At 43.5% G+C, this 25,115-nt stretch overlaps 1 protein-coding gene across 1 annotated transcript; it reads left to right on the top strand.

Moving 5' to 3' along the window:
* Positions 1 to 3,664: 3,664 nt before the first annotated feature.
* On the top strand, positions 3,665 to 23,447 carry ANXA13 (annexin A13). Its single transcript, XM_088533306.1, has 12 exons — positions 3,665 to 3,679; positions 5,036 to 5,110; positions 14,006 to 14,084; positions 15,376 to 15,470; positions 17,089 to 17,259; positions 17,427 to 17,460; positions 17,538 to 17,617; positions 18,830 to 18,898; positions 19,082 to 19,183; positions 20,952 to 21,027; positions 21,809 to 21,921; positions 23,113 to 23,447. Exons 1-12 carry the CDS (start codon positions 3,665 to 3,667, stop codon positions 23,230 to 23,232), a joined length of 1,029 nt encoding a protein of 342 aa, XP_088389432.1. The 3' UTR covers positions 23,233 to 23,447.
* The last annotated feature ends 1,668 nt before the right edge of the window (positions 23,448 to 25,115 follow it).

Here is a 25,115-nt window from a genome sequence, read left to right as displayed (position 1 = left end):
GGGGACGGGGTTTGTGGGGGATGAAACAGAGCAGGGAGGATCAGGGACGGGGTTTGTGGGGGATGAAACAGAGCAGGGAGGATCAGGGACGGGGACGGGGCTCGTGTGGGAATGAAATGGAGCGGGGAGGATCAGGGATGGGGCGTTTGCTGATCACTGCCAAGCAGCCTTTGCCCCGTGGGCATGGGGGTTTCGCCTGCCTTCCCTTCCTCCCCTGACGTGCAACAGATTGTGTGACTGTTTTTCATCAAAACATGAAAGTTTTGGTGCCTTAAGTTATAATCTCGACTGGGTTGTGGTACCAATTTGTGAAGACCTGAGTAAAGCTCTTTGAAGAGGCAAAAAGCAGCCAACTCGTTAATAAGGCAATATAACACGTGATAAGCGGCGGTGAAAGGCAGCATTGATATGATTAGGCAGTGTGTTAGTTCATAAAATACGGATACTGGAGGACACTGGAAACCGCAGAAACGGTTTCTTTACCTTGAGATTTGGAAAGAATAACCCTGGATTAAAGGCGGGACCTGTATATTACAATAGGGGAGATGGCCCCATGCCAGAGGATCACCTGTGGTTCTAAGAAACAAAAGAATTCAAAAGTGAGAGAAGCAATGAAAAGTCCAAGAAATGAAAGGAAAAAGCCCCAGGGACATTCGTTGCGAGGACTTCTCTGTGGCTGAATAAATAGAGCCATACAACAAGTCTCAGCACTGAACTCCTAGTTGTTTGCACTGCCAATTTACCATCTTATTTCCTGACTCTGTTTTGGGCCAAAACACATTTGCTGTAAAATGTGCAAGCCTTAAACAGTGCGAAGGAGAGGTAATCTGTGCCATGACCTCAGAGTTGGGAATTTGCCCCTGGACCTCCATTTTTATTATTTTTTTATTACTATATTATTATTATCATTGTTTTCATTGCTGTTAGCATTACGATTTAGCAGTACCTCAGACTCACCTTGCAATGGGAATCAGGCTGTATCAAATGAATCTGTTTTCCTTACAATATTATTTTCCTGTATAGATGCTGCCAAGTGATAAGTACTCTGTAAAAACATGTTTGAAAAATGCTTTACCAGAGATGTAAATGCTAAAAGCACTTAGGAATGGGGTAGAGCATCATCCATTAGTTGCTCTCCTTCCACATTCCCTAATCCATCCACAGTTCTCTCTGTCCACCTCTTATTTCTGACTTTTGACTTTCATGCCTCTTTGTTGACCATAAGTCAGTCCTTTTGCTTTTCTAAATTGATCCCTGTGCTCTTCTTCTCTGCATTTATATGAAGCTGTAATTATGTGCCCTTGTTGCTGTTCCTTTTTTGAGTTATAATTGACCTGTCACAGACTTAAGGCTGTGTTTTTCTTACTATATTTCCTATTTTTCCTTCCTGTTTAGAAAACTTTCCACTTATGTTTATATTCTTTTCCAGTTTTTCTTCATCCTTGAGATTACCTTCTCCAAAGCTCTACTTTTGGGGGGTTTTTTTCTCCTATTGAGGTGTTTTCTTCCTTTTCTTCACACTATATTAACTGTATTTTTCATTATCACTTTCAAACAAACTCCCTTCTTTTTGGGGATTTTCAAGTCTTGCTTCCTCTCCCACAGAGATAGTGTTTTTTGTATGTCCTGAATGGGACTTGCCTTGAGGACACCCTGCCTTCCAACTGGAGGCAGAATCACTATAAATACCTGGTTTTAGCCAAATTCACTGGCTGGTTGTTTGCTTAGGACTCCTGCTCTAGTTTTCAACCCTTTGCATTCCTTTCCAAAAGGAGCATTTGAAAGTTAAGTTCCTTCTTAGGAGCTTATTCTAGGAAAATTAAGTTCTTCTGTTATTCTTGCAGTTTCTACCTCTTCGTGGATGTCTTGGTAAAGGTTTTGTTGTCCTTGAAAATCTTTTGATCTGTAGTAGTGCCTCATTAGTCACTGGACAACATCACAACCACAGACCAAATCCTCTGCCGAAAGGAACTGTCTTCCCTGCCCAGCTCCACCTAGGCCTTGCCTTAGTCCTCATTATTCACTTATTTCACTAGACAAAGTGTTTTAGTGGCCTCTTCTACTTAATTTTGAGCAAGGCCCATCAGATTTATCCAGTTCTGTGGTTTCCTTTGGAGTACAGTCTCATCTGATGGTAGCCAGTACTGACCCCAGGACAGCAGTATTCCCAGTCTGCAGTGGCGCGTTGCAGCGTGTGGTGTTTCCTACCTGGGATAACGTTTCCTCTCCTCATCCGTTTCGCTTCTCCACATTCCGCTTTGCAGGGGACAACGTCTGGCTCTCGATACCCCTGTTATCTGGGAAGAAGGAAGGAATAAGAGGGAACAGACTCCATTCACCACCTACCCCTGTTCCACTGCCCAGAGGGTGTCCCCCACAGGGGCACGATCCCAAGTCCTCTGCAGGAGCCAAAAGTTCCGTCCAGGCCCTTATTTCTGTTAATCATGCAAACCTTGAGGCCCCCGATGCATGAACTAAGTCTACAGAATTGGTCTGTGCCACTCTGCCTGATGACACCCTATTTGCACGTGCAAATAGACCATTTGCATGTGAAATATCATATGGTGCATAGAATGTGACTCATTCTGCTGTTTGTTTTAAATCCTTGAGTGACTCTGTTTTACTTTCTGGGCTGCAGCATTTCACCACTAAAAGCAGTAGATTGCAAGTCTGTATTGGAGGTTATTGCAGAGAAACGTTAAGGTTGCCCCCTTTCCAACTTCAGTAATTGCTTTAATATGAGTTGGGCTGATTTTATCCTCCAAAATGTCGTGAAGTAAGTGGGAGGTTGCCAACTCAGCATAGCTTTTGAAAATGTCTTTAAGACAGTTTGTTACCACAAAGCAATGAATTCTAGACACAGTTCTTCATAATCACATTTCACTTCTACATTTCACATATTTGAACACCATAATCAAAGCAGATTATTTAAGTATGTGTGAATATTGGCGAGATCTTTGAGGAAAAATGTGCTCTGTCAGGCTGTTAAAAAAACATTGATATCTTAAGAATGAGCATGTTAACATTAAATAAATTATGGATAGTCCCAAGGCTGTTGCTTACAATTAGTGCTGCACTTTCTGAAATGCAGTGATGTTAGTTTTCTTTACTATTTAGCTAATCTCTTGGCTTTTTTTCTTCCAAGAACTGCCATACATTCAGATGTATCTGTTCTCTTCTCTTGCCTTTCTGTGCCTGCCCCAGCCCTGGCCTGAAGCAGCGAGGCCCGGGGTCCTCAACAACATATTAAATCAGACGCTCTACAGAATCTTAAAAGCAGGGGCCCTCCCTTCTCAAATATTTCAGCAGCTCTTCTTGAGCATTACCATGGTTATATACTTTAAATCATTGTAATAACTATTAGATTAAAGACTATGTATAGCCTGGAGGCTTATCCTGTAAGGTCATGATTTTCCTGAAGAGAGCAGCCAGCTCTGTTGCCCAACAGGATGTGCTATTAGATCGTAGGGATGATAAAGCCACCGTGCAATGATGAACACACCCCACCTTGAAATGACTAGAATTTAAATAATGTCAAAAGTTATTGATTAACCCAGGGCTGGGTATGATTTAGCTGCTCTAGTAAAACTTGACTACTCCATCTGAATGCTCGCTTTATCGAAGAGCAGAAGAGCTGCATCTTCCACACTCAGACTAAGCAAAAATGGGTGGCTCGCATGTAAGTAGCTATTTAATTTGGATTGTCAAGAATCCAAAGCCATTTCCTTCTGTTATTTTTGTCCGTTTTCACTTTAAATTGCATTAAGACAGTTGCAAATGACTATTTAAGTGCAAAATCTACTTTAAATGTGGGGGCAAAACTCTTTTATGTAACCAATAACATGCACTTCATTGTATTACATGAATTATGAAATTTTTACTGCAACGCACAGGGTCTGAGTCTTTTTATGCTGATTATTACAGGGTTGAAAAATGGCAATACTTTAATTTTGAGCGTAGGATGTCATGGGACAGCTCATTTTAAGTGACAAAAATGTATTGGAACTGTCTTAACCACTGAAATAACTCCCTAAAGGTCTATGAATATCTTCCATTTCCAAAGGCTGATGGTTTTTAACTTTGACTAAGTTTAGTAGCAGGCACAGGAGTAATCTCCAACTGCAGCACTCTCAGAAGGGCCTGATTGAAATCCAGGCATCAGGACTCACCACGCTGAACCACCAGATGAGTTCTGACTGGGAGAATTTTGACTAATGTTCGAGTGTTTAATGATAAATACGTAAATCTGCATATTTATTCTCAACAAAGCCTAATTGTCCAGAAATGCAGTGATAGCTGTGAATGCTCAGTGCTTCTGAAAATTAAATAAATTGCACTGAAGAAGTTGGGGGTGGGTAGCTTTATTTCAAAAGCAATGGATAAATCCCCACACTACTTACTCAGCTTTGCATGCTGATTTCAGAAAATCTGCAGGTTAGCAGCAGCAGCTGCAGGCAGAGTATTAGCTGACACAGGCTAACGTTGCAATCGTGTCTCTCCTAGGATGTGTATTATTTTATTACATGGCTTTTTGTTAAAAAAAAAAACAAAATTAGCAAAGCATTGAGAGATGCAGAGCATTAGTTTCACTGGAGTGGGGTAGATTTATGCCATTTAGCTTTAAATTAGCCAGTTTGTGCCTATCTGCAGCAGCAGAAACGGCACCTCCACGACCTCAAGCCAGTTAAGCAGCTGTCGGAGCTCTGCGTTGGACAAGGCAGCCAGCAGCGCTGGCCCGGACGTTACCTATAGAAAAATGAAGTTGTCCTTTAGGTTTCGGGGGAAAGAGGTGCCAGCCTGTGTTGAAAGAGTATCCCATGATTCAGCCTATGACTCACCTGGGAATTGCAGCTCCTTATCGCCCTTCTGTGTTTGTCTCTAGAAAATTGTATTCTTGGAGAAAGATTCCACTTCTGGAATAACCTGCGAATACTCCATTCTTAACAGAACTTTCCCACTGCAGTTTTGTTCTTTCTCTCAGTTTGCAGCCATAGGTTCCTGTGTGTCTGATGTGTTGTGTTTTTTGAACCCCCAGAGCAAGTCTTACAACCTCACAGAGGATATACGGAAATCAACCGTAGGCACTGCCAGTTTGTCAACAGAGGAGCTCGTAAGCACTTTTTTGTGGAGGATGAAAGGGGCACCTTGGTGTTACAGCACTTTTTGCAGTGGCTTATGGTGGCTTTGGGAGGCACTGCAGTGCTCAGCGGCGAGCCCTGTTTGGCAGTCAAGATTGACACTAGCAAAGCTGGGTGAACATGGCTTGTTTCGCTCTGTTGAATACCACATCCTTCCAAAATTCGACCTGCTTTGAAATTTCAGAACCGATTTTTTTTTCAGTGGCCCATATTCCCATGGGAGAAATAGAAATTGAATCATCTGTGTCATTTGAGATAATTTCTTTAGGTTAAATGGATTTTGATTTTAGACCTTTTTTTTTTCTTAAGTATCATTATAAATAAAAGTTTGCACTGAAAGCTAAGCATTGTTCAAAGCAAAATCTTGAAAATGTTCCCTTACATAGCTGTTAAAATGGAAAATTTCAGCTGTATAAAATGTCTCTTCATATTTAAAACAGAACAAAATCAAAATCGGTATCTTCCTAAATATGTTAATTTGAATAAATATAACAGATTTTACAAGAAAAAAAATATTTTCAATAAAAAATATCCAATCAGCACCAAGGAATAGCTTTCTCGCAGAGGCTGAGAGAGCTGCACCTGACACAACATTACAACTCTAAATATGCACATTTCCCCACACTTTTCACTGTCTGAAAACTGGATCCAGTTCCCCTTTTAATGATCAACCAGTCTTGACTGCATATCCTTTGAGATTTACAGTCTCCCATTGCTGTCTCTTTGCAGTCTTTGCAGGTATTTTCAAGCTTATCTGCACTTCTGCTTTTCGTTAAAATTACCATCAATCCATACGAAAATCCAGGGAGCTGCTTTGCTCTAAGCAAGGTGCTTTGGGGGAGGTTTGAGAACAACAGCGATGGTTTTTGTGCTACAATGATTTGAAAAGCTTGATTGTTTTTGACTTTGTGAAATCGCTTAGCTTTTTTAACCCTCCATCTCTCAAGAATGCAATATGAATTATTCTGTTGTTCTCAGTGATGTTGGTGATTTAAATGAATCTGGGGGATGGACAAGGGCTTTGTTTTTATTTTAAACAATGATTTGAGGTTCTCCAGAGACCCTGAAGGTTCCTCTTGTCCTAATGAGCAGCACAAACCTTCTGTCAGGGAGGGTTTCCCACAAGAAGGGGATGGCAGGTTGCCCTTGGCCACATGGTTTGAGAACTTGAAGGTAAATAAGTAAGTATGACTCTGTAGAGCGCATCCGCCTGATAAAGCTTCTTGGGGATAAGTTCAGAGCTCGCAAACAGCACACGGGCCTCTGTAGACATTGGTACCCTTGGAGCAATGTCTCCACAGCACTGGTGTTATTTATCACAGCATCATTTTATTATCTCATCGCAAAGCCCAACAATAGTTATTTGATGCTTCCTCTGGCAGACCAATATTCAGTGACAGCAGATTCTTGTTCAGTCCCTGGCCATAAGCCTAGAGACAGCAAAAGACAGAAATACCTTCTTGTTCAGCCACGATACTGGGAAAAAACATGGCAGATTCCCATTCATTTCCATGGTCCCCATTTATTCATGGTATTTGTTGTGCCTTTTAGACCTGGGTACAGCTGTGTTAGGTTTCAACAAGCACAAGAAACATTTATTTTCCATCCATGGAACATTTATGATGCATTTCAGTTGTGGCCAAAAACTAGTGGAAATATTAAAATATCACTATTTTTATGCACACACACACACACAACCAAAAAGTGCAAAATAGCTGGAATCTAAAGCTCTTCTGTGTATACAGCATCCATACAGTAACTGCCAAATTCTGTCTTTCCTATGAAGAGAAGATAGCCTATGAAATCCAGAAAAAATATTCTCCCCTTTATTGCTAACTGGGGCTTCCCACTGAAGTAATGGACAGATTAAGCCAACCTGGGTGGCCCAGGTGACGTGGTTGTATCCTGAGATTTCCTCCATCCCAAGAGGCGGAAAGGAGTCAGACACAGAAACCTCCATGTTCACCGGAGTCAATCTATTTGTCAGACACTAAACACCGCATGAGAAATATCTGTACAGTAACAGCTAGGTATCTACCTGTGGTATATGCGGACGTATTTTTCATGTAGTGTTTAGATAATGCATCTTAAGAATAATATTTTAAAGGCAAAGAAACATGAGGGGCCATAGGGATAAGCACACAAACTTGGGCTTCCTTTTAAATAATTCAGATTTAGAATACATTAAGAAGTCTGCATAACATCCCCAAAGACTGAGTCCATATATTTGAGCCTTTTACAGGCCTACTTAAGGTGTATTTCCTGGAACTCATCACAAGACTTAGTTGATGTTATGAGAGGAGTGTAAAATTGTTAATAAATTATAAGAACACTTGAGCTCTCTGAGCGTTACCATTCTGGTCAGAGACTTGGTATCTCACTGAAAAAGAGGCCGAGGAGATCAGTTTCCTGTCATTCTAGTTATCTTAACCACTAGCGGCCCAGCGTACACAGTGTTGCAGAACCATGAGGTTCTGATCTGTAAAATCAAAGGAGACGAATCCATCCCTAGTGCAATAAGGAATTAATCTAGACTTGAAATTCCAGATTTGTCCTAGGAGAGCAAAGATGTTTGTTTGCCATTTTTGAGGCTTTTACTTTCAAGATAACAGGTGCCTCTGGACATCTCCAGCCTCCTACCTGGCTCCAGCGCCCATGTGGGTGCTCAGGTCCCCTCGTTCCTAGGTCCCCAGCCCAAGCCAGAGCTCCCAGGTGCTCTGGGACATTTCAGGTGATGACATTTAGCTATTGCACGACCTTGGCAATCCACTTCCTTCTGGCAGCACGGAATCATAGCACCTAGCTTGGGTTCTTAAAAGTAGCCTCAGTCAAGGAGTACAGACACATTAGAAATGGGTGATATAAAATTCACCCCTGAAAGAACAGCTCCCCAAACTTATTTTTCTTGACTGTGGATGTCTCTATCATAGTGATGAATAGAAATAAACTGAGTGGATAAAAATAGCCATAATATCTTGGGAGATGATATATTAACAGCTGCCTTGAAACAGGAGACACATTGTAGGAGAAACATGTCTTGATTTTGCAGTTCGTAGAAGTGAGTGGTGCTCAGATATGGGGATATTGTCCTCCGAGCAGTCGAGGAAGCAGATGGCAATTTTCCAGTTACATATTGTAGCTGCCTGAGCAAATTGCTCAAGCAAGCCAGGGTGATGGGTATGTCTTACTGTCTGCTACACAGCAGGGAAAGAAACCCCTGCTGTCAAAAGGGCACGTTTGTGCCTTGAGGGAGCACTAACTTAGGTATGTTCTGCCTAAACCTGTCCCCCTGTGCTCATCTTACTGCCTTCCCTAAGAACTAATTTTAGCAGATGTTGCAGTAGAGAAATGTCCAAAATGAAGACCAAGAGCACCAATGCTATCAAAACAGGACTAAGAATTTCCTCCCATTGCAATTGTTCAGCAGCCAGATCTTCGACACTTGCTGATACTTCCCTGCTGCCAGCTTCTCCTCTTAAATGTTAGTTCCCGTCTCCTGTGACCCTTGTGGTAAAGACCTTTGCATTTCATATGAGATCCTACTTGAATACTTGAGCCCGGCTACCTGAATTTCAACAAGGAAGAAAGCAAAAAATCTTGCAGAAATGCCCCTTACTTTCATGTGGGGACTTTGAGATGGGGAACCCACCATCTGCTAAAGACTAATGTCCATAGGATGGGAACCCACCATCTGCTGAAGACTAAGTGGCCATAAGATGTGTTACTTGGATGAGGCCTGACTTGACCGCTATCTTTAGAGGGGTTTTTGTAGCTGATTTCTCCACTGTGCTAAACAGCCCATTAGTGTTGGAAGTTTTCCTCATGGAAGTACCTAGGAACTGAAATCAAGCGGACATTATCTGCTCTTTGGCCATTTCTGATGGATTTGGAGCTTTCTGAGCAAATCAGCCTCCTTTCCTCCCAAAATATTCCCCTGTGGTCCTTCTTGTGGCCGCTGAGCAGCGTAACCACAGCCCCCGTGCTGGAGCTGCGAGCAGGGCCGTCCCAGGACAGAGGCTGCCGGGCACCCTATATAGGGCCTCATGTAGCTATAGGAGGCTGTGGTTAAGGTGACTAAACTGAGTAGACTCATTCCTTCTGCTACAGTGTAAAAACTGGCCCTGTTCAAAAGGGCCTGAGGAAGTATTAAAATAGGTTGAGCAAAGCTTTCTGTGACTGTAAATGAGTATTCTAGTATAAATTAGACTAATGGTGAAGTACAAATGTAGCATCATGATTTCGGTCTGTCCTTTGGAGCAAAGCAGAGCCAAAATATGCAGCTTACTCCCACATTTATTCTTGTGTTTTACTCTTAACACAAGGAAATGCCTGGGATGAGATGAGATTTAGGCTGTTTTTCACCCAAACTATCACTTTGGGTAAGAGCTGGGAGTCTGCTTTGATAACAGGGCGTTATACCAATAATGTGGGACGTAGTAGAAGACTAAAACCACAAGCTGTGGTTTTATGTGTCTTTTCTCTTTCTCTATCCAGTACTGGTAGTCAAGTTAACTTTGGATTCAAGTTACATTGAAGGCTTCTGCTAGGATAAATAATTAATCTTAAGTATGTATGCGTTGATAAATAATTAATCATGTAGGGAGTGATTTGCCAAAAGATGCCTTCTATGATAGGAATATATTAGGTACAATTTAACCAATGAGATAAACACCCGAATCCTGTCATTTATCATGCTAACAAAATGACCAGATGATTTGGGGCATTTTTTTGACAGAGGAAATAAATTATCCTCTACACACACACACACAAACAAAACAAGACAAAAAAAAAAAAAGAAAGAAAAGGAAACAAATCCATAGAATATGGGATTGGAAGGCTTCTCTCCTGAGCAAAAGGCTGAGCAATGAAATCCACCCTTATCAGACACCAGAGAATCCCCACAGTGATGGTTATTGTGACTGTGCCACTCACAGCAATTGCTCTGTGGGAGGAGGCACAGTCCCCAACGCCTGTGGGAGATCAGGCAGAGGGATGTTTGGCACTCACTTGTTTGGTAGTAAGGAAGACTAAAATAGTTGCATAGGGAACTGTTTATATATATATATAAAAACATGGTTCTCTCTAATGCGTTCTTCTCAACATAATAAAATTCATGTGAAAAATAACAAAACTGGTAAACAGCAGTGAGGTTCTTGTCTAACATGTCCATCCAGAGCTGTTGGAGATGCCCTCAGGTACATGGGGCTTCTGCACCAGATTTGCAGACCCAGGGCCCACCGGAGACCAAGCACTTCCAAACTGGCAGTGCCACTACCCAGGGGCACCTCCAGTGGCAGGAGATTTCTAGATTTAGAGAACTGTTTTATTCCAAGCCCCACTTCCATGCAGGAGTCAGGACTGGGTCCATCTGCCCTTCCTGCAGGCTGTGGTTTAGATGTACTTCGCACAAGGAAAAATGAAGCACAAGATAAGCTTGAAAAAAGGCGCCTAAGTGGATCGGGTGCAAGTGAAGACGGGCACAAACTCTCAGCCTCCCTGCACGAGCCCGGTCTCAAGCAGAGCTTTGTCCTTAGCCCTTATATCCACTGCCGGTCCTCGCCACGGGGGCCCGTGTCTGCTCTTATCCAGGCACATCGCAGGGCCGGGCAAGAGCCCCCGTGGGCTCCGTGATGCTGCTGCATCAGCCCCTGCTCCTGCGCACGGCGCTGGCCTAAGCGGGCAGAGGAGCCGCGGTTTGCGGCCGTCCTCGAAGCACTTTGTCTCCTTTGCAATACAGGGAGCTGTCTGGCCTGCTCTTGGTAGTGATTCTTTTGTGCGTGTTTTCTGCTAGCTTGGCAGTTTATATCCACCTCAGGCTTTTCTTTAGATCAGGCAAGCTATTAGATTTTGGTTGCAGAGCTCACATCCTCTTTTGTCCTCATATATTTCTGCCAAGTATTGCAGCTTTCTAGCTATTGATGCCTCGGACCCACCGGGGCTCTTATTTTTCCTACATTTCTTTCTTAGTTTTGCTGACCTTTTTATTATATTTGTGCACTATAAGCACTTCCCATGCCAACATTTCAAAGAAAATTCTCCAAATGCTTCTCTAAGCACTGTGGGCCATCATCAGCTATAAGCTCATCTTACATGTCCTTGAAATAGAACATAGTTGGCAATAAGAAAAATTACTTTATGCGCTTTACTACAAGTTAAAATGGTAGGTTTTGACCAGCGATAATCTATCCAGTTTAGCTGAAATAAATCTGGGACAATTTTAGCTAAAGCTGCAGAGGAAAATGACCGCAGTCTGTAAACGTGTAGTGTAGGCGATCACTGTTTAAGCCAAAGGAACACTGTTGGCAGAGAAAAACGAATGGACATAGCTAGGATAAAGCTAGGCTGGAAGCTAAAATAGGGCTTCTTGCTCCCAGAACACTGGTTGCACTAATTAACATAGTACTGGAAGGAAATGAGAAAGAAAAGTTCCTTTCCAACTATGTTCAGCTGCAAAATATATGGGTAATCAGCTCAGTATTCCAGACTCCACATCCCACTATCAGCAAGCTGCTGTAAACACTCAGGAGTCATTAATGACTCGATTCCAATCTAAAATCTTAGTCCTAAAACAACGAACATATTAAACAGTGACTCTGCTCGTAGTTTTAAATGAGTAATATGTGCAGAGCCTCAAGCTGTGTTGAACACCCGCTTGTGCTGCCGTTTATCCCTTACAGCAAACTCCATCGGAGAGGCGTGCAGCTCTCCTTCCCAGGAAGGCTGTGCCCAGCACCAAAGGTGGGGCCGGGAGATAGGGAATTTTATCCAGACTTTTCCCAGTGACTCAGGAGTCGGCCTTGACAATCATCTACCCAGAGGGTCACGTTTCCTATTTATAAAAGCTGTGAGGCCGGTGCTGCACATACTGCTCTGGGAACGGTATTCCCCCGCCTCGATTAATGTTTTACCGTGGTTTATCTGAAGGTGGTCACTGTAGCCCAGCTGATTCAGATTCCTTGTGCCTTAAAACAACCAAATCCTGAGCGTGGCTCAGAAACCACCTTCCTTTCTCGCTCTGTACAAGGAGGCCCTTGTTCTGCTGGCCCAAACTCATCACCGGGCCTGCTTGGTGCCGCTGTTTGGTGTGGTGTTGCAGAGGCCACAGGCAAACCTGGGTCTCACATGTAAATGTCTTTACGTTAGATATTCTTAATCTTCAAGTACGTTCCACAAAAGTGTCTTCTGTGCTCAATTCCAGCAAGGAAAAGCACGTTCACACTCTGATAATGGAAAAGTGTGAAGTCAGTTCAGGCAAATGCATGTGTTTGCTAACCTTGCATTTTTCCATTTCCTCTTCTTGACAACTTCGAAGACTCTTAAACAAAATCTCCTACTTGAAAATATTTTTTTTATATGCGTCCATTTCCTCCTTATTTTAAAGGTTTAGACAAGCACATAGTCTGGGCTGGCATCTGCTTTCTTTACAATCCTAATATACACTAGCACATATATCTACAAGCAAGATTTGTGCTAATGACATGGCAGTGAAAGTGCCACCTTGGGAGGCAGCCACAAGAAGCCCAAGAGAGCTTTTTACAGAGTTATAATTTCAATTACAGAATTGCAGTTTTTGTAAAAATAACTTTCAGTTAAGGCACTTTCAATGAGATGGTGGCATTACAGCAGCTACTATTAGCATTAATTTGAATCCTGGTTGCGAACTGCATTAGGAAAGCCACGTACCTGCACGGACTTTAGCCTGCCACAAAGGTGAAAACAGTGTGGGGAGTGGACTTGGCTTTCATCCTTGGTATATGACTGTGGCGTGGGATGGTGACGCCCTTGTAGCTGTCACCAGGTTTTCAGCAGAAATCAGGAGCGCAGAGCCCTGCCCTGGGATGCTGTTATCCCAATGAGCCGCCTGCCCTGCCCTGCCCTGCCCTGCCCTGCCCTGGGGTGTCACAGCCGTCACCTGCAGAGCGGGGAGCTGGGGCCTGGCAACCTGCAAAGCAGGAAGTCGGACCCACTTGCTGCTCTTGGCATGGAAATGCCAAAGCGTTCGCAGCGCCGTGTTCAGATCCAGCAGTTGATGAGGTGCACGTGGCTCTAATTGGTTTAGGAGCCCAGGACTCTGTTTTAGCACATAAGCACTTAACAGATGTGATTCGTGGTGCTGCAGGGATTGTCTGCTGCAAATAGAGGGTGTACCAGCGTTTCAGCCCCTGTAATTCACAGCTGGTCTGATTCATATGACCTGGCAGCGTTTTCAGTTTACCAAAGCCTTCAGTTATCAATATATGCCAGGCCATAAACTGCTGCTGCTATGGACTTTGAGTTATTGTATCTAATAGATTTAGCTCAAGGCAACCAACAAACGTACTATTCTGACAGAAAAATAAAGGCTCCAGCAACCTTATGGTGGTAAATGTGCCCAATTATCTGTTTGTGTGAATGCATCAGCTCAGGGAAGGTTTGAAGGGTCTGTTTTTATTAGGCCAGCTGGGATTTTGCCTGGAGACAAGGAAACCAGCTCGCAGTATTTACAAATGTACTGCAGAGGTGCAGCACGAGTCTGTAGGCATCTGATAGAGAATTTATATTGGCCTAAGGTTAAAGTGGCACAAACAAATAATATTTGATTTGGCATAAAGCTGTCTATTGCTACGTGATTATATCAGAATTACGTGAACAAAGCTGAGCAGGCAGAATGAGGTTGTTCAAGCTCAGCACCTTGTGCGTGTGGTCGAGGCTGGCTCTGCTCTGGGTCCAGGAGCGTTAGAGGCTTCGCAGCAGCCCAGCCCAGCGTGGACGTCACAGCCTAGGTGGTGTGAACAAAAACCCAGCAACAGCCTGACCCACCTTCTGTGAATCAGAGACACTAATGCAAACTTGGTTCTCATGTACTTGTTGTGCCTCTGTCTTTCTAGTCCACCACTCACCACCGTCATCGAGGCTTTGATGCAGACCGGGATGCCAAGAAGCTACATAAAGCCTGCAAAGGAGCAGGTGAGAAAATTATTGGGTTTTATGCAATGGACAGTTCAACATTACAGAAAACACATGCACAAACTTACAGCCAAACAGCTATTTGAACCATTTGGAGTTAATCTTGGTGTTTTCTGTCCCTCACTGACTCAAAGAACATGCACACACACACAGATAACCATGGAGTTTTATATGATTAAGATAAATGGGAATGGAAGCCAGCTGGTTCCTCAAAGGTCTGAAACATCTGCTTTGCCAGCTGCTTGGCTCCCAGGAGTTAGGATGAACATAACATTTGTTCCCTGAAATAGGGCGCTCAAGCTGTCCCTGCTGATAATGACAGTCCAGCTTGTCAGGCCAGATTAAGGTCACTATTGCATGTCCTTTCCCAGATATTCAAGGTACAGTCAAAAACATCACCACCTCTATGCGCAGAGAACCCACTGCAGCTCCCTCACCTGCAAGGTGGTTTTCTGTCTCCATCACATGCTGGTCCTGTCTCCATCAGGGATTTTTAACTGAAGTGTTGACCCACACCATCTTCCATAGGAGTTTACAATAAGCTGGATGATTTTGCACTAATGTGAATGAGGAATACAGTGTTCCTCAGACCCATGGAGGTGGCAACATCCAGCAGAGGAGGAGGGGCCACGCAGAACAAGAGAGCAAAAAGTTATTAAGGCGCTCCAGCCATTTGCAAAGTACACATATATTTAAGCAATTTATTCTTGCTATAGTGCTGACATTCAGAGATACTTTGTTGAAATGTTTGAATTTTAGGAACTGCTCTTGTCCTATGAGCTTCCTTCCACCAAGACAGTTCCCCGTAGGACCTTTCTCTTAAGAGTTTAACTCTCAGAGAGCAGAGGTTTTCAGTCTACAGGTGGATCATGCCTGCTGTCTCACATCTAAGCAGGAAAACCTGGACAGGGTGCCATAAACTCGTCCTGTGCCAGTGTGATAAGCAGTGATGAGAATGAAGGAGCTGCTGCAGGATGCAAATATTGCTTGCAGTTTTATCACCTGTTTTGGCAGCTCCCTGGAAACCCTCACAGTGCTGGGTGCTGCCTGTACAGGGACCAGCAAGAGAGCCCCTATTTTGGAGCAGACTGTGTCCCATGTGCTGCACAGAAGGCTCGAGTCCTCCGTTAAATTTTAAGCAGGTGGGGCTCTGAGTATCTAAACCTAAAGCTGGCACCAGGGGACATGTGTATATTTATTTTCTTCTTTTTGGAGAAGGGACACTTTTTTTTTTTCCCTTCTGCATTAGGCTCCTGATCAAATTCTCAGTGTGCCCAACTTCTTTTTTTAGGAACTGACGAAAAAACCATTATTGAAATCTTGACAAATCGAACATCGGAGCAGAGGCAGCAGATAAAGCAGAAGTACAAGGCTGCGTTTGGCAAGGTATTTCAAAATAAATGGCCACTTCGTTTCAAACACCCTCTTCGGAAAATATCAGCGACCCAGTACTGTTATGACACCAGTTAGCTTCTGATTCAGTAATTTCTTTTATCTCCTAAAATAATGATTATTAGTAGATTTATGCCTCAGAGTCTTCTTCAAGATGGAAACCAGCCTCAAGCAGAACAAAGCATTTTAAACAAAATCGGAAAATAATTCGTAGCTGAAATAAAAAACATTTCAGCTTGTGTTCATCTCCAGTGCAATTAGGGGGGAAAGACTTTGAAACAAAGTGTAAATGCAATTAATGTAACTGGCAAATTCTCAAATACAATCCCTCTAAGACCAGATGCAAATTCAGAGAGACTATTTGATCTTATACCATTATACGTTTACTGAACTAAATGGATTTAGCATTGATTAAATTCCAGCACTGAAGCAGAATACCCATTACATGACAGAAATCTCCTGGGCACTGGGTTTCTGCAAGAGGAAACATTGACTGCCTGGTGATTTGGCATATAGAAAAAAAAGCTGAAACTTACTATGTATTATTTAGGTAAACAGTAAAATCCTGCAGGGCTTATTATTAAATCTGCCTGGCTTTTATGGTCCACTTGTACATTTGATATTAATCAATGCTACTACAGCAGACAGCACTGAACCCAAAAGCATTTTTCTCTAAACCTTACAACAAGCACATGAAGGATTCTGATTGCATAAGTACTACAGAATTAGTTCTCTAATGAGCATTAACAAGTATATGCATTACAAATGAGCAAACTCTGTAAGACACCCCAGTTGCTTTAGCCCATAGCAGCTCACAGAAGTTAAGTTCATAAAGTTGCTCAGTGAAATTACTTCAACCTCAAGCTCTGTCTTTTTCTTGAATAGACCAAGTGTTCATTTGCAGTTGTGTAAGAGGATGTTGAGGAACAATAGTTTTAAAATCCACTTTAAAATCCATTTTAAAATCCACTCATGATTTTCCACTCATGTTTTTTCCACTCATGATATGAACGTGTCAAAGACTTCCTGTACTCAGCATGAATGTTCATTTGACATATACATATACACTAGCTAATTCTTCTCCAGGGTCTTATTAATTTTTGAATTAAGTAGATCACATCAAAAAGGTTTTCTTTTTTTCCTGGTGAGAATGCTGATTGCTTGAAAGCAAAGCACTTTGGAGAAATGTTCTGCCTTTCCCAAGAAATCAATTCTAAGAAAAATGAAGAAAAGAATTTTAGCAAGTTTTATTCCTTCTATTACAACTGTTTCAGAGCAGGAAGTTTCCACATTGTGTTTGAAGGCTTCTTCTGTCAAGCTTCTAAAACATGTTTGCTTTTCTTCCAACCAGTGAGAGTTAAAACTGATCCAGAATTGCTGGCATCTGGGAATGAGAGGACCATTTCGATCAACATAAACCAATGATTTTTAGGGAATTTTATTTGCAAAAAATGTCTTTGTGTTCCATGGGGTTTTATATTTTTTGATATTATTCCTTCTGGGTACCAAAGAAGCCTTGAAATCCTTCAGTTCCCTACAACAAGGGAGTGAATAGCTAAGTCCTGCAGTCCCACCTTGCTTTTGGCACTAACTCTTCCGGATGCCTCTGCAGGATCTGGAAGAGGTGCTGAAGAGCGAGCTGAGCGGGGACTTCGAGAAGAGCGTGCTGGCCCTGCTGGATCGGCCCTGCGAGTACGATGCCCGCGCGCTGCGCAAGGCCATGAAGGGCGCGGGCACGGACGAGGCGCTGCTCATCGAGGTCCTGTGCACGCAGAGCAACAAGGTTGGACACGCGGACGGTCGCGCGAGGCTGTGTCAGCAGCAGGAGCGGGGATCGGAGACACTGGGAGACACGAGTGTGCTGTCCCCTTGCTGCTCTGCTTGCTTGTTTACTTATATATATTTTAATATACTTATTACTTTTTGTTTGTTTTTGGTTCCTTTGCCTAGCAAATCATATGCATAAAGGAGGCGTACAAAAGGCGTAAGTAAGATTTTCTTTCACACACCTTCCCATAAAGCCGTGAGCACCGAGCGAGCCCTTATGGCACCTTTCGGCAGTCTTTGACAGGGACCTGGAGTCTGACGTTAAAAGCGACACGAGTGGCTCCCTAAAGAAGATATTGGTCACTGTGCTGGAGGTAAGGCTGGGACGTCCTTATGTACCATGCCTGACAGAGGCACTGGGTAATGCTGATGAGTATTAGTTGGTAAGTCTAGTAATAACAGGATAGTTACAACGAGCATCAGGCTTTCATCAGAATAAGAACCTTCTGTGTGTACAGCTCTTTAATATAACTAAAAGGGTTAGATAAAATCACAGGTAATTTTACAAATTCTAGTACCTTGAAGACAACAGGTGGTTGCTTTATTATTATTTATGCAGTGGCAATGGCTGGAATATCTACTCAAGGTCAGGGCCACCTTGTGCTAATTTCTGCCTAAACCCAGCAAAACACCATTTCTGTTTCAGCTGAGAACTCTGCAACACAATTAAATAAGGAAAAGTAATAGGATCTTGTTTTCCCATTCACAAAGAACAAGCATATTTTGGGTTAGAACTCACTTTATTTCACATCCGCTTGAAAAAAAGGATGTGACAAAAATCAGCTTCTCTGTAGGAACACTGTAAGAAGAAGCAAGAAGAGTAGGAAGGTGAGGGGCAATCGGTGTGGTAGACAGTCACAACAGGCAGTCCTTGGGATGAAAACAAATCCACCCATACAAGAAATTTTAGGAGCATGACAGTCGCATCTCTGAATGCTGGTTCCCATTGAGGAGAGCAGGGTGTCGCAGAGCTCCGAACAGCCTCTCAGGGGGTATCTTCAGGAGGGACAGACACTAGGTTTATATGTGGGGAAGCTCTTCATGGTTTCGACCAGGAATTACAGCTTTAGCAAACACCCAGGGCATACAGATTAGTGAGGAAAGTGCGGAGGGGCATTGTGCTGCTCGCAGGGCCAAGCTGGTGCCCTAAAAAGTGACAGCACTTCCAGCCTGGGGAACGTTTTCTCTATAGCTGAATGATGGATGTGGCAGCAAATTTCCTAAAAAATCGTCCTGGTGGTGCCCCATGTGCATGGACCTGAGGGATAGACCTGTCCTTTGGCTGCACTGCCGAAGTCAGCAAGTGCCGGTGATGTCGCCAAGCAGATCCTTCTGCCCCATACTGCTGAGCTCCAACCCGCCCAACTGCTACCCAGTTGTCAGCAGATGGCAGCAAAACTATAAGCAAAGGGGTTGCGAGAGCTCGGAGCCCTTGACAAACTTCCCTTCCGCTGCAAAGACTAGCTGGCACTTGGGCTTTTTCTTCCTCTTTTTTTTTTTTTTTTATGTAATGTCCTTTTCTGTAGGCAAACCGAGATGAGGCCCAAGAGGTCAATGCAGAGCTGGCCGGGCAGGATGCCAGAGAGCTGTACGAGGTAAGTGCCATTGCGGGGATAAAAACCACCACCCTGCTCCGTGCGGCTCCGTGCGGCTCCATGGTGGCCGCGCGCGGTGGCAGGGGGCACGTGCTGGAGCTCGGCAAGCCCCGCGCTCCGCCTGCCTTCTTGTTTCCACCGCGGGGAAAGAAGTGCTCTGAAAAAACTCGTGCAATCTTCAAGGCAGGGGAAGGCCGCTGGGGAACGGACGAGCTGGCTTTCAACGTGGTCTTAGCAAAGAGGAGCTATCCGCAGCTGAGAGCTACTTTTGAGGCCTATGAAAAGGTGAGTTACGCTCTTCACCCAGCAGGGCCCAGCACGTAGTAGGCAGGCCCCACAACTGTATGTAGAGCTGGCGATTTTTTATTTCTTATTTTGAAAAGTGTTTGGTGCTCTAAGTTTCTTGGAGAATGTTTCTATAGGACTGTGTCCTGATCTTATGGAAATAGGATCTAAAAGCTGCATCTTCTGCCAGTAAAGAACTTGTTTTCTCTTATAGCCTACACAATATCCAGCCAAGGAAACATCATGATGCCCTTTTCTTTCCACAACTGCACCAAGAGGTGTGTCCTCACTTCTGCAGGAGGACCAGCGAAGGGACAACTTCACAATTTACTGCCCTGAAGCAGAGTTTTGCCCCTCTCTTCTCTTGTTCTCCCAGGCAGAGCCTGACTAGGTGTCTTATCCTGATCCTCCTGCTTCAGGAGAAGCACCCTCGTATATATGTAGCAGCTGCTTAACCTACCCTCTTCCAACCCAACATCCTGCATCGGGCCCTTGTTGTCCACACACCAGACCAAAGCAGCTCCTTGGTGGGCAGTGGGAGACATGGTTGAAGAGCAGTGGTGGTCCTTCTGAAGCTCAGTGGTAGGATATATTCTGAGAAGAAGGTTCCCCCTTCTAGCCCCCCACTCAACAGCCCCGAACTTCCCTACAATGACTCTTAAGATCATCAGAAAGTTGTAACCCTAGGCACTGAAGATATAAAACCTTCAGTCAGGACCATACTTTAGTGTCAGCATAATAAGGAACCCATAGTTGGAAATACTTTCACAGCTTAATCCAAGCCTTGGTTTGTTGCTGGCAAGAGGACCAAACCAGTCACTAACTGCTACTCCCTCCTCCGAGCAGCCCAAACCCCGGGGGTTGATTTAAATGATCCATTATCCAAGATATCTTGGCTTTTGGATTTTTAAAGCCAAGCAGATCACATTGCCCAAACCGATCCATCCACATCCTGCCTGGCTGAATTTGAGGCAGAAGTAGGCCAAGACTAGGGCCATGCAAACAACAGTCTTTCTCTGCATTTGGAAAGGTAAATGGGGACATTTCTAAATGAGCTTGGATTTTGCAGTTCAAGGCTAGGGGGAACTACTTGCTGGCCAGTAGCGTTGGTCTCCCAGGTCTGAGCTAAAAGCCTCTTACAGTGTTGGTCTATGCAGGACCATCCTGATAGGCAAAACAGAACAAAGTAAAAGACTTTGAGATTTTCTTTAATTTAAAGGATGAGAATAAGCTGTGTTTTGAAGTGGCAGTCTGCTTTTCTCCTTCTTCATTGTGATAATTTATTTCCTACGGAATAATATAGAAACTCAGGAACAGCTATCTCTGGGAGCCCAAAAACAATAAGCAAGAAACCTTCTTAAAGCTCCGAAATTTATCATGTTTGTGGGGGAACCATCCAGAGTCTTGGTAGAGGAATTACAGAGAGCTCAAACAATTTCTCCTGATTAAAGGTTACCCAAGAAGAAACTGCAGCTTCTTTGTCAGAGAAGCCCTTGGATGCGAGTACAACTGCTTGATTTAGGTTATGCATCTCTTATCTCTTCAGCCTTACTTGGACTTTTATACCCTTTTCCCTTGATGCCAGTGAATTTATGAGCATTTACCCCAGAGGAGGACCTCTTTTGCCCCTGAATTACTCCCTTGGAAAGGCTGAAAGGGATAAAACTGGCCTTTTTCCACTGAATCCAAAATCCGATGCTCATTTTATGGTAATGGGATTATGTGTACAGACAGCAGCTCTGATGACTCCTCTTTGTTGTCCTTGTAGCTGCATGGGAAAGACATAGAAGAAGCCATTAAAAGTGAAACATCGGGAGATCTGGAGAAGGCCTATCTCACTCTTGGTAAAGGAAATGTTTGAACAGCTTTCCTTTCTAGTTCTTATCTCCATCTGATACTAACTCTTCAGGGTATCGTGAGAGCTATTGAGGTAGTCCTAAACTAAAGCAAACATAACTGCCAGGCAAATGAGATCCAGGTTTAAACAATGATTTGAACCTAATCGTTTTAGAAATTAATCAGGCCACATCTGCTCTCCACACAGCTAAATTATATGTGTGACTGCCTCCACACTGTCCCCAGTGACCCCCAGCCATGGCTGGGCATCGTCAGAAGTGTCCTATCTTGTCAGTGCAAAAATCTGCAGGGACCATGATAGCAGCTTAGCTCTGTGGATGACTGTGATGAGTATTGAAGCCTGTGTCCTGCCTCTAGTTAATTCACTAGGGTAGATTTTATCTGTGTGGGGGAAGAGCATCTGGGATCTTGTTCCTCCAAGCTGCAGAGTAAGCAGCTGTCCCCTGAGTAGATGGGAAGGAGATCTCCAGAGGGACAAATCCTCGTTCTCATCGTGCCATTCTCCCTGTGGGGCAGCAGTGTATTTGATGCTAATCATTTCATTGTGTAGCATGCAGTGTATGCTCACATTTACGCTGCAAGCCTCCTCCTTGCATACCAACAGGGGACCCATTGCAGAACAAAAGTCCTACTACTCCCTATGTCTGCCTAAGGACAATCCCTAAAGAGTTTTCTTTATTTCTGCCTTATTTATTTCCTTCTCACTGAAGACATAGTACAGAGTGTAAATACACAAGTATAAGGAAGCCTCTTACTGTTCTTCTCTAGTCAGCTCTGCCAAAGACTGTCCAGGTTACTTTGCTACACTTCTGTACAACGCAATGAAAGGAGCTGGGACTGATGAAGAGACCTTGATTCGCGTCCTCGTGACCCGGTCTGAGGTAGGGTACTCTGCGATCAGACATATTTCAAACTGCTTTGGGGAGAAGTACAAATTTATAGGGTACAGGGTAAGTCATGGTAGACTGTGTGCTCAGTCAACCTGGTTTCAGACCAGTGTAGAGCCATGGATGTCAGTGCTCACACTCTGCTTTTGTATGTAGGCAACCCTAATTTTCATATTGCATCTGCTTTTGTTTTCAAAAGAAATGAACATGAAGGGAATTTCAAGTGAAGCCAACTTTACCTGGATAAATTGGCCCATGGGGAGATCTGGCCCCAGAAAGACCTTTATAAGTAAAACGCTAGTTAAGATAATGCTGATCAAGATAAAACAGCAGTTCTCAAATTGAGAATCACTTATAATTATATGCTGCCAATTCTTTGTGATTATAGCTGGGAAAAACAGATGGAGGAAGGAAGGGAGGAAGGAAGAAAAACAGAGAGCCAAAGGACATAATTAGGATTTTAAAAAGCACAGCATTGCACAAGACATTTCAGATCCTAAGCAGTGTCTTTAAAACTTCCTTCCATATAAGCTATTCAGGTTGTAGCCCCAGGGCTGTTTCAGCCTTGATGTAGAGGAGTTGTTCACAGAGGAGAGATGAGAGGTGATCTGTATCGAATCTCAGTGATCTGTAGAATGAAAATTGGAAATTAGTCTCCAGGGTAGTCCCCCTGTGGTCCAGTCATGATAACATTTAAAATCCATAATAATGAAGAACAGACCCATGCCCTGCATGCCTTTTCATGGGAAAACTCAAGACCAGGCATTTCACCTTCCCTCCATAGCTACCAGAAAATTACCTGGGGCTGGAAAAACACAACTATCATTTAGTCACACTCCTGGGTGTGATTCTTCCCTTTCTTGCCACCAAAGAGTGGCCTCGGGAGACCACAACCACCTGTGCTAGTTTGTGTAGTGCCAAAGCTGTGTCCTCATGGCACCACCAGTCCCTCTGGCGTGGCCATCTGCCCCTCCTACACCCCACTTTGCAGCTGGTGCCCGATCACCACTCCATACGTGCAGCTGTACCTCATGACCAGGCATTAACCTGAAAGTCCTTCAAGGTTTTGGACCTCCTGCTTTCTCCTCCACTCCTCCCAGCGGACTTTGAGGGGCTTAGTAAAAGCAGGACATGTCATGCAAAGCACATCCCACTGTTCTAAAGAGGCTCTCCTTGTCTCCTCAGAGTGACCTGCCTGCAATAAAGGAGAAGTTCCAGCAAAAGTACAACAAGTCATTGGCTGAAGCTGTCCAATCTGATACCTCTGGAGACTTCAGAAAGTTGCTGCTGGCTCTTTTGCACTAAAAAGCTATCAAGAACAGAGAGGCATGCTGAGCAGCCACCTCTTGGTTAGTTTCCAAAGTAGCATCCAAAAATGTGGCATTAGCAAAAAGAAAAAAATCCAATTTATTTTCTTTCCAGCTGAGAAACACGTTGCCAAGTAATGCTGGACGTGAGGTTTATGTTACGGGTATCTTGCCAAATGTCCTTAAGCAATAAAGATATTTTACAAAACTAAATCTAAATTGACCCCTTTGTGTTTGCATATGTGGAGGAATCTTTATTTTCTGACATGAAGTCTTCTGGGTAGTCTTCCTGTCTTTCTGCACTTCAGAAGATTATCCCTGTTCTTTCCCTGCATTTTTATCCCCAATCTGAAGGATGTTTTGTCATTTGCCAAGAGAAAATGGAGGCTAATTTCTTCTCAGCTCATTATCACACCTCTTTACACAACCTGGGAGCTGCGAATTAATGACTTCAGTCATGCCCTGAGTAAAATCTTGCTATCACCAGGGAAAGCTGTAATGATTTCTCTGTCTGTATAGTTGTCCTCTTAGCACAGGCACTTCCTAAATCATCCCGCAAAGGAGTTAAGGATTTGCAGTCCCCATCAGCACCAGCTCCTGTGATACAGTGCTGGAGCAGAGCTGGGCAGGAAGATGATCTGCATGAAGTGGAGCTGTCAGGGTGGAAAATGCTGTTCCCACACAAGCAGACATGTGTCTCAGGACTGTTGCGCGGCCTCCATGTGTATCTCTGTGAGTATCCCCTTCTTTCTTTTGAGTATATTGCACTGTGAGCAGTCAGGTCTTTCAGACCTACCTCCTCTGAGGTGTTTTGGCATCTGATTCCTATTGACAATATCTCTGAAGAACTGGGCCTGCTTCTCCCTGCTTGTATCAATGTCACAGCAGTAGTATGTAGACCCCCAGTTATAGTCTGTAAAGATGTGACGAGACAGATGGATAATGAGAAAGATGGAGAACTTTTCGGAATTATGATTGGTACATTTCACAGGTATAGCAGTATTTACTTCCTATATTTAAGAGGTTCAGTCCTCCTTTGGCAACATTTCTGTCCATGTAAGAATGTCAGAGGCAGATACTGAACCTGAAATGAACCATGTGCTGCAGGATTTAACTTCATCAGAGGTGTTTTAATTTGCAGACCCAGACAGCATGGAGAAGTGTGGGATCTGCATATCTCCTCGTTGCTGTTGCCATGGGCCTCTTGTAACCAGAGACTCTAGAAAGAGATACATGAATAGTCTGCTTAGGTGTCCAGTGTTCTCAGAGATATTTTATCCATCGGAGGTCAGATTGCATGTTCAGTCTAAGATAAGCAGGCAGGTACCCGTTCTCAAATGATACGGTTTGGAGAAAAAGACGGCAGGTCTTTGAAAGGCACATGGGGGAGCTGGCTTAGGCTGAGGATTTGTTTTAAAAAATTCGAACAAGGGTGCCGATAGCTACATCCCTGGATTCTGTGAAAACTCTGGAAGTTCATCACCTTTAAAACAACTATGTGCTTATTCAAAGTGAATGTGAAGTGCCTAGCTTTAGCAGCTAAATTTATTTTTGCCTGAAAACTGTTTCAATTAACACTAATAGGTCATTCTGACTAAAGAAGGAGGAGTACAATTACTTTCATCTTAATCTTTCAGTCTTTGATTAAAGGTTGGCTCGCAATCAGACCAAAAGCTAGAGTTCATACCCACACATCTTGGGTTAAAGTAAATGCTGAATTACATGCTATATTTATCTGTCTGTATATCTTTTCCTACACAGTACACACATTGATGTCAGTGAAGCTGGTTACTCGCTCTCTCCAATGCTTCAAGATTAAAAATTGTCCCCCTGCCACTATAGTAAACATTGTAAGTTCAAAGTTAGGGGTTCAAACTTCAA

Source organism: Tinamus guttatus, unplaced genomic scaffold (genome assembly GCF_059628265.1).
Source record: "Tinamus guttatus ecotype Peru unplaced genomic scaffold, ASM5962826v1 Tinamus_guttatus_pri_ptg000492l, whole genome shotgun sequence".
NCBI lineage: Eukaryota > Metazoa > Chordata > Aves > Tinamiformes > Tinamidae > Tinamus > Tinamus guttatus.
Note: the sequence above shows the minus strand (reverse complement) of the source record. Positions and strands in the feature narration are given on the sequence as shown.

What these genes read in the sequence shown, in the direction of transcription:
- ANXA13 (XM_088533306.1), top strand. An exon ending in AAAGGAGGCGTACAAAAGGC is followed by an intron (nt 17,461 to 17,537) that starts GTAAGTAAGATT and finishes ACCTTTCGGCAG; the next exon opens with TCTTTGACAGGGACCTGGAG. An exon ending in TCCTCGTGACCCGGTCTGAG is followed by an intron (nt 21,922 to 23,112) that starts GTAGGGTACTCT and finishes TTGTCTCCTCAG; the next exon opens with AGTGACCTGCCTGCAATAAA.